This window comes from Lutjanus erythropterus, chromosome 18 (assembly GCF_056507025.1).
Source record: "Lutjanus erythropterus isolate fLutEry1 chromosome 18, fLutEry1.hap2, whole genome shotgun sequence".
NCBI lineage: Eukaryota > Metazoa > Chordata > Actinopteri > Lutjaniformes > Lutjanidae > Lutjanus > Lutjanus erythropterus.
Window position 1 is genome coordinate 28,953,355 of NC_139334.1, and position 12,180 is coordinate 28,965,534.

General features: G+C 39.1%; 1 protein-coding gene across 1 annotated transcript in view; it reads left to right on the plus strand.

Moving 5' to 3' along the window:
• brf1a (BRF1 general transcription factor IIIB subunit a) overlaps positions 1 to 11,968 on the plus strand; it is a 148,798-nt gene extending 136,830 nt beyond the window's left edge. Inside the window, exons 18-19 of the mRNA XM_084742273.1 lie at positions 7,389 to 7,548; positions 11,330 to 11,968. Coding sequence (XP_084598399.1) covers positions 7,389 to 7,548; positions 11,330 to 11,364 — 195 coding nt within the window. The 3' untranslated portion in view covers positions 11,365 to 11,968. The remainder of the gene's footprint in view (positions 1 to 7,388; positions 7,549 to 11,329) is intronic.
• The last annotated feature ends 212 nt before the right edge of the window (positions 11,969 to 12,180 follow it).

Below are 12,180 nucleotides of genomic sequence, written 5' to 3' on the forward strand. Positions count from 1 at the left end.
TGCTGTTGGCAGCTCTGAATGGAGGAGCTTGGGGAGCTCAGGCTCTGTCAACCAGGAAGAAAACATTGCCACGAGGGGCCGGGTCAACAAGGCTTGTTACTTAGCAACCCCCTCACCTCCCCCTGGGAACTGGAGGCAAGCGGTCGTTGCCATTGGCTGAGGCCGCTCCTCGCTCTCTGCTCCTGTTATGTAATGTTGCCGTTTCATTGCAGCGACAGGGGCAGATTGAAAAGAGATGTTTGTGCTTCGCCAAGCTCTTTCTGTCCGCCGCTCAACAGAAAACTGATTTCCTTCAACCTCGTCAGTGACCCAGCAATTAGTCTGTACATTTTTCAAACAAGCCGAGGGAGGAAATGATCAGTTTAAGAGACAGAGAAGGAGGAACGGGTTGATTTCTGCCAGTTGAAACAGGCCCAGCTGTTCTCTTCTTCTCCCCTGAACCACATTCAGACTGAATCTCGGGCCGGTGGAGGGAGCAGACAGCGCAGTCGGAGATGTGGGGGATTTTCAGAGCAGCTTAGAAAACTGAAAAGGGTGATGAGGTCACGGGAGAGGGGCTTTGAACTGCAGACAGTCACTCTGGCGTTGCAGCTATAGTCTGCTTATGCAAGCAATAGTCTTGGCAATTGATGGCTGAGTCTATTTGAAGTCGGGTTCTCAGAGAAGCTGTCAGGCCAGCGGTAAACCACATGACGTCCAGCGTTCCCAGCTCGTCCTGTAGAAACACAGAGGCCTCCTCGTTCACCCTGATAAAGCAGCAGAGGTGGAAAGTAACTAAATACAAATACTTACTTACAATTACTGTACTGAAGTAGAATTTTTAGGGATCAACAGTACAAATGGAGAATTATATTGATTTTTATTTCTTCCCAACATCAAGACAGATTTCACTCAAAATGGAAGAGACAGTAAAACAGAAAAGACTACTTCTCCGTGTATCCGTTAGTACACAACTGACACAATGAAATGACGAACAAGACATAAGAAGAAAACAATGTCCAAGGCGTAACAAAGATGAAAAAGACGAGACCAAAACAATGTAAAAGATGGCAGACGACAAGACAAGATGACAAGACAGGACGAAAGAAACCGTAAAACATAAGGATGATATAAGGAGACGAAAACGACGGAAAAGGCAAAAAGGTTGTTACAAGACAAAAACAACATAACAAGATGAAAATGACATAACAAAAAAAAAACTGTTAATGACATACAACATAACAATGTACAAGACATAACAAGATGAAAAACATGTAAAAGACTTAACAGGAAAAAACGTAAAAGGCTTAGGACAAAAACATTGTAAACGACGTAATAGGACAAAAACAACATAAAAGACAAAAAAAGAGAAGAAAACATAGATGAAACAAAAACTACATAACAAGACCAGAAACACGAAACCAGACGAAAATGACTTAAGACGATACAATGTAAAAGACATACTAAGACAAAAACGACATAGAAGACGTAACAAGACGAAAAAACAACACGAGAAAAAGGATGTAAAAGATATAACCAGATAAAATCAAGTAAAACAGGACAAAAATAACATAACAAGACATAAAGATAAAGACATAAGACAAACAACAAAACAAGGAGAAAACTGCAAAAAAGATGTAATGAGACAAAAGTGACGTAAAAATGAAAACATCATAAGATGTAGCAAGATGAAACAGACTCGACTGTGGAGAAAAGATGAGGTTCGGTCAGCTCTGCATACAAACAGCTGCCTGTACTTTTCCTCTTTTGCTTGAGTAAAGACGTTGAAAGTACATTTATATAAGTATCTGTACTTGTACTCGAGTAAAGAATATGTGCACTTTTGCCACCTCTGTAAAGCAGAGCCTTACTATGAGGCTGAACAGACTCTCATTATTCAGTGCTTTCTGTCTTAAAAACGACGTGTTAAGATGCAAATACACAGAATTATTTTGTTCACATCAGCGTGAGAAGAAACAAGCAGGCCAATTAGAGCTCCTGAAGTTATCAGAGTCTTAGAGGTTTTGCTGTTTTCACAGGATGACATTTCTTAGAGAATCAAAGCACATTTGTTTGTATTGTTCAACACTAAGGCTGTTCATTTCTTTTACAGACACAAAAGTATTAAGACACAATATAAAATAAACTCTAGGCAATATAAAAATACACATACATTGGATTTAAAGGATTAAAACAGAAGATTAAAATGAGCTAAAATAGAAAAAGACGGATTAAACAGAAGAATAAAAATGTCAGTGCAGCTACACTGCTGTGAGTTATTTTTTAAAAGGTAAAGGTTAATTTTATTGTCATATATGCATTAAACAGGAAACAACATGCAGTCAGCTTCTGTATTTAAATATTTTTTAATGTCAGAAGCAGTGGACAGACACTGTATCTTGGTCAAGATACTGACTTTCTATTGTAGATTTTTGATCCATGCAGGTTTTATATTTGTAAAACTACTTTAAATCTTGTACTTGTCTTAATGTGGATGTGAGTTTGTTTAAGGCAGTTTAAGAAATTTAATAAGACTTGGCATTAGTTTCTTGACCTTGACAGTCACACAGATGAAGTACTGTGATTTTACTGATATTCAGGATATTAAGTTCAGGATGTAGAGTGTTTTGTCAGTTTGTCTTGTTTTATTGTTGTGTTGCCAAACATTTTAGACACAAACAGAACTTAAACTGCATCAGAAAATATTTATAAATGAGGTTTGCAGTGAAAGATCTGTCTGTCACTGACAGCAGGACTCTCCTCTTGCTTTTGTTTAAATGTCGACTATAGCAGACAGTAAAGACCATTTTATTGCCAGTCTTACTTGTTTTGACGTGAGTTTGTTTTGCATTTTAGAAATTGGTTTAATGCTGATTAATTCAATGGACCACTAATTATGCTAATCATGTCAGACAAAGAAAAAGCCTGTGCCGACGCTGCTGCTTGTGATTTATATCTGGAAAAAGGCATCATTTCATACAACAGGGACCTGATTACTGTGAGTTAACTCGCAGTTTTCTGTAATTTATACTTTCTGGTTGTCGTGCCACTTAAAACACTTAGAGAAAATCCGGGCTGCGGTTTGCTCTCGGTAAATTTTTGCTCTGCCAGTTGTTCCATGCATGAGTAGCTGCTGCAGGCGATCAGATGTCAACATCCTCACACCCATAAAACCTTCTCTGAGAGCTTGTTTCCTGTGGTTGGTCTGAGCTGTATTCTCACTCCTAACGAGCAGTTCTCTCGTTAAAGGACTGAGACTCAGAATAACTGAGTGAAGAGTGTGTTTGCTCCAGAGTATCTGCCTCTAACATGCAACATTATCTCTAATGTCTCATAGTTCACACACACACACACACACACACACACACACACACACACACACACACACACACACACACACACACACACTATTTTATTTTATTCTATTCAAATTTAACAGAAAGTAGGACATGTAGGAAAATCAGCGGGGGTTTGTGGATTAAACAGAATACTTGGTATGGCATAATGTTAACAAATATATTCACAAATCACTTTTCTTTCACTTTAATGGTGTCATTATAATCAATTCCAGACAGCAGACGGCCCATAAAAGAAACGTAGGAAAGCTGTGGTTACCAGGTTTGATACAGAAGAGCAAAAAGTTCAATCTGAAATAAATAAAAAAAAAAACAAGGAGACGTGACGTGAGTTTTTCTGACGAGTTGATCCAACAGACCAACAGTAAGAAGGCCAGTTTATAATAACTCCAAAAACACAAGCAGACATCGTGTCAGTGTTTTATCACAGTGGACCAAAATATTATAAAACACACACATTTAGTGCCTTGATGGCCTTTTTGTTAAATTAATCGAACTTTTATCAAAATAGCTTCATGGTCTACTGCAATATGAAAATTGGAGGAACACACAATAAAACATATTCAGTGGCTTTGCTGCTTGAAAAAAATGTCAAAACGTACGCTTTGCTTATGATAGCTGCGAGCTAAATGCGTCGTCGCGAGAAAACAGAGCGGTAACTGCAGGAGCACAGGTTCTGCACCAGATGACGAGTGAGCGACTGTGTAGCCTGAGTATTAACTCACGCGTCGGGTCATGGGACTTTAATTAACGGGTCCAGATTTGGAGATAACTGCGGGTAACGGGTCGGTTCTGCTGCTCTTCTTACCAAAATTTCTCGGTGTGAGAACAATGACCAAGAGTAAAACTGTTTCTGAATTATTCATCTCATTTTGTTCCTGGTAAATTTCTACATGCAATGATTGGCGTGGTAATATTTCTGAATGATTTTTTTGAACCTCCTCCACCTCATTCACCGTCATGTATTTATGAGGGCTTTATCTCCTCTCACAGACCTTCACCCTGACCCATTTAACAGCTCTCACCTCCTAATTAGTCTGGAGCACCATGTTAATGATGTTTTTTTCTTCTTTTTAATTATTTTTTTTTATGTTTTCGCATTACTGCCTGTGTTCGCTGGTAGTTAATAAGGCGTCCAGCTCCTGTGATGATGAGGAGTCGGCAGGGATCCGTTGAGAGGAAAGAGGAGGACTGCGGTGGGATTTTGTGATGGATATTTTATGCTTTTGATATTTTGTATTTTTACTGAGTATATATCAGTGTCTGAGGACAGAAAAAGAGGAGGCAGCGCAGAAAAGTGGGAAGAGATTGGGAAGTCGGAGGCAAAAGGAGAATCATAAAGGAATGAAGGAAGGAGGAAGTGAGGAGGGATGTGGGTTGAATAACAGAGAGGCAAAATAGAGGAAATGTGAAATAAAAGAAAGGTGGGAGGAAAGGAAGGAGGAGGAAATGAAAGGCAAATTGGAGGGAGAGATGGCAGGCAGGAGGAGGAAGGCCCCAGCAGGGACTCCAACACGGTGTTGCAGAGGAGAACAGAAATATCTCCCGTCGCACTGTGGACCCTCCACCTGCTTCTCCTCCAGCTTTATAATTAGCCCTCGCTGAAAGGAAAGTGATAACACGCAGGTTTCCTTTTAGTCGCCGTGTAAGAAACTGAAGATGACGGGTTTCCTCCTCTGCAACAAAATGTACATTCGTTCCACTCCAAAGCCGAAAAATCTGCAGCATTTGGACAAAAAAAAACCAAAGTGAGAGCCTGATTTTGGAGGTTTTATTAGTTTCTCTCGCTGAAGGCAGGTGGGAAAAAAAAAGTGGGAAAAATGAAATCTTCCACACCTGTCCTCCCTGGTGGAACAGTTTGTTTGTCCTCTGATATCTGTACAGTTCATCACTAAGCAAAATAAATAAAGCTCAGACTGAAGCTGAGAAGTCGTTCTTCGGAATGAGATCAGTGTTTTCCAAGGGGAAATTTTCTTTGTCCTGCAGCAGCACAGATTTAAAAACAATACATCTCTCAAATCAGTTGTCATCAAGTGCAATAAATGTAAACTAAATTGATTTGGTGGTACTGCAGTGGAGCCACGTTGATGCATTATATGGTCTCTTACTTATATTCTGCTTTGCCGCCAGGTGTCCTTTAAACACGTTAATCCAGGAAGCAAAGATCAGTTTATTTTTGGATGGATATGAAAGTGTCCTTGTTGAATCATCAGTTAAAGGTAAAGTTGCAAGCCTGTGTAATTAAAAAAAAAACTGTAGGAAAACTACAGTTCATTACAGCTTGGATCTTATTTTCATAAATAATAACATATACTCATGTACTCAAGTTAATTGCTGAGATCTGGGAATACAGTGACATTGCTAAAAATAGGTCCAACATGGTGAGAAACGAGCAGTCAGACAGGTTGTAAATGAACCTCCAGGTTAGCAGAGTGGAGGTTTACAGGGCTGTAGTTGTAGCTGTAGCAGTGCTGCGCTCACTTTCAGTTTGACCTCCAGTTAAAGTGGTTGAGATCAGCGGTCTTTGAGAAGGAAACCCTACTACACAGACTGCACTGAATATTTTTGAGTCTTTGCTTATTTGAGTTTACCTGTAACTGACAGGGAAGTGCTCAAAGGATGCAGTGCCTGGGACGCTAATGGTATGAACGTTTTTTTTTTGTTTTTTTTTGCAGTGACATTGTCATTTTATTGCCAGAGCTCATCTCAGGACGTGCAAATGTTCCACCAAAACAAATTCCCCCTTGACACCGTTATGCAGCAGCAGCACCATCACTGCATCCTGGGCTTTAGCACCGCCCAAGACGTTTGTGATTGGTTCAGTGAATCGCAAACGCGGCAGCATATGTATATGTGGTGCCAGACCTTTTTCTCCAATGCTGAGCGCTGTGGAGAGACGTCTGGTGACGTGAGACTAAGCCAAAGTGACGTAGGCAGAAATGAAAGCTGTACTCACGCGTTCAGCTGGACACCTTGGAGACGCATGATATACACAGGTGTGAACAGCGACATGTCCCAGCTGTCCACTTGTATTTGAGTCACTGAAACTCATTTAAAAACCAAGTGTAAACAGGGTCGATGTGTGAAACTGGCCTCACACAAACTTTATGAAGTAGATGACAAAACTTGCTTGAACTAAACTGTTCTTCTTTTGGCAGTTTACAGTCATTGTCTGTGTTTTTAGTTTTGATTATTCATTTGGAGGATATGTGGTCCTTTTTGTGTGGAAATGCACTGAATGATGAAATGGAACATTCATACTCGCAGGTTAACTTTAAATTTGTTCCTTTGACGTTTGTTTTATCGTCGTTTCCACTGCTGGAAAACGGACCCCTCTCTGTCTTTTCCTGCCTTTTATTATTTTCACCAGTTGTTTATTTTCTGTCACCGCTGCCGACGTGCTGCCAACATTCCCTCCCGTTTTTGCTGATCAAAAACTGCTCCGTTTTTGTCTCCCAGCATGCACCTGGAAAGACTCTCCTGGTTGCATTCAAACATTCACGAACGTTTGACAGCTCCACTAAGACAATGAGAAGGGGGTGAAATGCAAAGGGCGCTCTAATTACATTTTTGCCCCCACGCTCACCCTCACCCCTTCATTTTTAATTTCACAGGCTTTTTATGAACTTTGAAGGGTATTTTTGCCCCGAGGCTCCAGTTAATTTCTGACCCTTTTGTGCGACACAAAGCCGCACACTGTTGACTTTGCAGATTTTTTTTAAATGTAGAATCTTAAATGAGAGAATAATGTAAGATAATAAAGGTTGTGGTCACGCTCCGATGCTGTAGTTAGTCCTGTGTGAGAATGTGCAGCGGATAAAATATGTCCTCGCCGCCCTGCGTGCCCTCCACCTGCCCTACAGCACCATCACTATCATACTACACTACACTATGTTTATTATTTTTATCATTTTAAAGGAAGTGGGGCATATGAGATCAGATCTAGCTTAGATTTCCCCGGGGACACTCGTGTGTCACGCAGAGGAAAATATTAAAAATACCGAACGACGCACGCCTCTGCCCTCGACCAACATTATTTCCTGTTTGCCTCAGATTGCCAACTCCAACCCCCTGCCGGTGCCCGTGGGAGCCCCCGCCAGCGGAGTGGTGGTGGAGAGCGGGCCGGTCATCTACGATGATGCAGCCGTTGATGAGGAAGATGAGGAGGAGGAGGAGACCTGTGTCAGCGCCATGGACCTGCTGGGCAGCAACGGTCAGTTTAACCTCACACAGTTTGTTTAACCTGCAGTAAGAGGATGTCTGTCAGTGACACTGGCTGTGTGCTTTCCTTTAGATCGCTCGTATATTGTCACATATTTAAAATTTAATAACAGTTTAATAATTTAAAGTTAAAACAGGAAAAAAAAAATTTAAATTATCCCTAAACAGTATAGTTGGAAACAATATAAGAGCATATATCCTTCAAAACATTTAATCTTAGAGGCTCTTTTCAACCACACTGAGCTGTATTCAGTATTAACTGTATATACAGAATCTATAAAAAAAAATACAGTGATATATCAGTGCTCCAGTTGATCAGTCAGCGATCATTATTGGCTGATAATTATTCTAAATAGCTTGATCAGTGTTCTCTATAAGGGCTGATCATATGACAGTGTGTTTGACACACAGGGACGTCATGATGCATTCAGTTGTACTTTGTAAACTTAGAAATCTATTTTCAAATGACCATGAAGGTTGTTTATTCATTTCTAAATGGGCAGATTCTATAAATTCTATTTAAAAATATATATTTATAAAATTGTTATCAGAAAACTCAATCGAGGACCTCTGTGATCATTTTCATGTTATTTTACGCTCAGAGCTGCACAGTATGAGTCAAAAAAAAAGCACATTGTGATTATTTTGACTGCGATATGTGATCAGTTTTCATTTTCAGTGGAAAAAAACAAACAAAAAAAAATAATTATGATGTGACATCTGTTGGGTTCTGTACCAAACAAACATGTTTTCTTTCATCTGGAGAACAGAATTTGTAGGTCAGAACATCTCTGCAGCACCACAGTGCCTCATTATAATGCTGCTTTGTCACACATTTTTCCTTTATTAAAAAAAATTGCAGAGTTTGGATATTGCACATGCCCGTAATGCCATTTTAATAATATTGATTAATTTTGCTTATTCTCAATATAAAATGTTGAAGATACTGATAAATATCTGCTTTCCCTGAGCATCAGATAATATCCACACTGCAAAAATCTCCTACATCTTTTCTGTCACGCTTGTTTGAAATTTTGAATTTGTGACGCTTTTGTTTATTTATCTTCCTCCACAACAATACTAGAGATCAGTGTCGTAAGTTTTTGTGTTAATAGAATTGATTGAATGTCCAATGTTGAGTCTTCAAATGGCTTAACAAATTAAAAATGAGTGCAGAGGTAGACTTCATTGAACTGCTGTTACACAGGACTAGACAGCTATTTGAAAATGAGTAATATTTTAAGAATAAATGTAAGAGATGTAGTCTTTCTAACTGAACTGGTTGTGGAAGCTGCAAATCCTCACACTGCAGGAGCAGATTTCTACAAATATTTAACTAGTTGGTTGGTAAATTAGTTAGTTATTAAACTTGTTTTTGAATACTTTTTCAGTTAATCGAAAAATCAGTTGTCAATGAATTTTTGTTTCTCAACATGAGACTGAAGCAGAGACAACTGAACCACACAGACACACACACACACACACACACACACACAGATTCTTCATCTAATTTAAAGAAGACGCGTCCCTTCAGGCTCAGTGACTTGATGATGTGAACATTTGAATTTAGTTGACACCAATAGTGTCGCGGTGTCAGACTGCTTCGTCACTTCTCAGTCGGACACTGAGTGTCTGCACTGTGAAATAGTTAGAATCACTTTTTTTAATGAATCTGCCTCTGTGGGTCACAGCTCAGACTCCTGGTATGTTTTAATGAGCCCTCGCTAAGATTACATTTCTTCACTTTACATCTCTGGCTGTTAAACTTTAAGGTCCGTGACCCTGCTGCAATAAAAAGTCCTGAGCTACTTAATTGATTCCTGTAGGGAAGGTCTTTGTTTAGAGTCCTGCTGCCTCACAGAGGGGTCAAAGGTCAGGGTCAATGTAGGAGCAGCATCTCTGGAGCTGCTGGAGACAGGAGGACAGTTGATCAGGACGGACGTCCACCGACATTGGAGATTAAACCAGAGTCAGTCTGTCAGTTCCTCCTCCCTTCAGAGAGTGAAGTGACACTTTTTATATTTTACCACTCTGACCTGTTGTTGCTCCTCCTGAAGTCTCTGTGGAAACCGTTTACTTTCCTCCAGCGACACCTTGTTTCAGCGACATGCAGTTCCACTCACAGTCACACAAGGGAGCGTCCATTAAAATCTATGTTTTTTTGGCTCTTAAAGCATCTCTGGCTCACTTACTTTTCAAGTGAAACTGGTGATTTTCAAGCACAAACTCATTTCTGTTGAGCGTTTTTTTCAATAACAGTATCAGAGGACCACTTGGTGCTGATGCCAAAATTTTACTGTATCGAACATCTTAGCTTACTCTCAGGAATATGAACCTGTTTATCAGAAAAGAAATACATTCATAAACTAAGCCAAATATACAAACAACAAAGTATAATGGCAGAAATGTTTATTCGAGAACAGAAATTCAGATTAAATGTGATATACAGAAAGATAAGAACTAAAATAGACAATAAAATACCATTTTAAATAAAAAATTAAAATGTAAGGCTGTGCAGTAAATTGCCTTAAATTTAAAGTGGAGAAAATTAATCAAATGCACTAGAAAAATAAGTTTTTCATTTAGATTTGAAGGTGTGGTTGAACAATATGTTAAAATTTGCCGTCTGGCCACCATCAGTCCAACAACCGGCAACTGGTGATGCATTTACACAGGTGCATGTTTCACCTGTGCGAGCAGGATGTTTATGTTCCACAAGTTCTCTTAGCTATTTTGGTAATAAATAAACTCAAGAAAGAAAATATTCTTGCATCTATTTTCCTTATTTAACAGAAAAATACAACTGTACACCTTGAATTCAAGTTTCTCCTACTTACTTACTGATCTTGGGCGTTCTTAATTTAATGTAATGTATTTTCATCATTGTAAAACACCCCAAAAAACAACTGGTGATGGATTCAACCAATCACAGGAGGCTGACATATTCCTCCAATCCTACTTAAAGTGGCTGAATTTTTTAATATCACCTGTATGTTGGTTCTAACTGTGTTCTCCGTAGCAGCTATAAGCAGAACCCTGTGTGTGTCTGACTCAGCGCACAATCAGCTGATCACTATTAATCTACGAGGTTTATATCCTTCAAACATGAAATATATTTTGTCCCGAGGCTGATCAGACACATTTATAAACAGCAGAACTTTCAGCGTTGTTGTACAAGAACTTCAGATGAACAGAAAAGTTTACAGCAAACAAAATTAGATTAAATAAGTGTAATGATAAAAGAATAATGTAAGCAAGTATCTTTATTCAAGTACTGTACTTAACTGCAAAGTCAAAGTATTTGTAACTTGTATGTTCCATTTTATGCTACTTTTCAGAGTACTCATCCAACCTCTCTGTGGTTCTGACAGGCAGTGACGCTAAAAACATGATGACTTTATAGAACATGTTGCATTTCTGTAGATTAAACTACCCAGCTGTATTATAGTAGTTTAAAATCCACTGAACCTTAAACATCAACAGCAGTAAAATACAACATGCTCATTAATGCAGTAGTGATATTAATCCAAAAACATCCTACACAATGGTAAAACTCTAAAATGAGTACTTTTACTTTTGATAATAATGTTTTTTTTATTTTTTACTTGGATCCACTGACACATTTCAGTTGGTTCTCAAAAATAATACTGAAATCTGTGCTGTTAGCAACCTGTTTCTGTTGAAGATTAATAATCACAGATTTATCACCATTTCTTCACTGAATAAAGAGTGTGTGTCTAATCCCCCTCCCTCCTGTGTCTGTCACCTTCCAGATTATGGCTGTGATTATGACGACGATGGATTCTAGCAGCGGTCTTCCCTGGGTTATTATCCCCAACTATTATAATGGACAATTTTGAATCCTTAAGTGTTTCAAACGTTTACCACAGGGGACAAGAAATGACTGCAGCTACAGATGGGAGCTGTGATGTGGAGAGAAATGAGGAACTCCCATCAGGAACGAACGGTACAAGAGAGGAAAGGTTTGAAGAAATACTCACTCCTTGGTCCATTTGGCGTCCCACCTGCACTTTACTCAGAAGACGCGGACAGAGATCAAGGGATACAAGATTATTTATCAGTATAGTGAAGATGATACAGCAAAGTGAAAGGTAGGAAATATTCCAGTCTGCACTGGTTTGTTGATTTGCAAGTCAGAAGACATCTAGGACAGAAAGCTTGTCTCCACTTCAGTGCTGTTTTAACAGCATTTAAATGGCTGCATTTTAAAGGGATAGTTCAGATTATTTGAAGTATGGTTGTATGAGGTAATTTTCTGTAGTCAGTGTATCACCTACAGTAGATGGAGGTCGACACGCCCCCAGTTTGGAGAAGCAGCAGGAGTTCTGGTGTAGGAAGCTAAGTAAGTACTGCTGTGGACAGGGTCAGCAGAAAAAGGCTATTTAACCATTTTTTTTTTTTTAAAAGTAATTCGGTTTATGTGTACTCTATATTTAGAATATTTTCATCACTTTACTTTGCTGTCAGATAGCCTTTGCTAAGGGAAAACTGTTATAGAAGCAAAAAAAAAGGTCCTCTCTCACTCAACCAAATTCCATTGACAAAATCAGTAATTTTACTTCACAGAACTCAGGAGCTGCTGCTCTATCGCTGCCTTGATCTG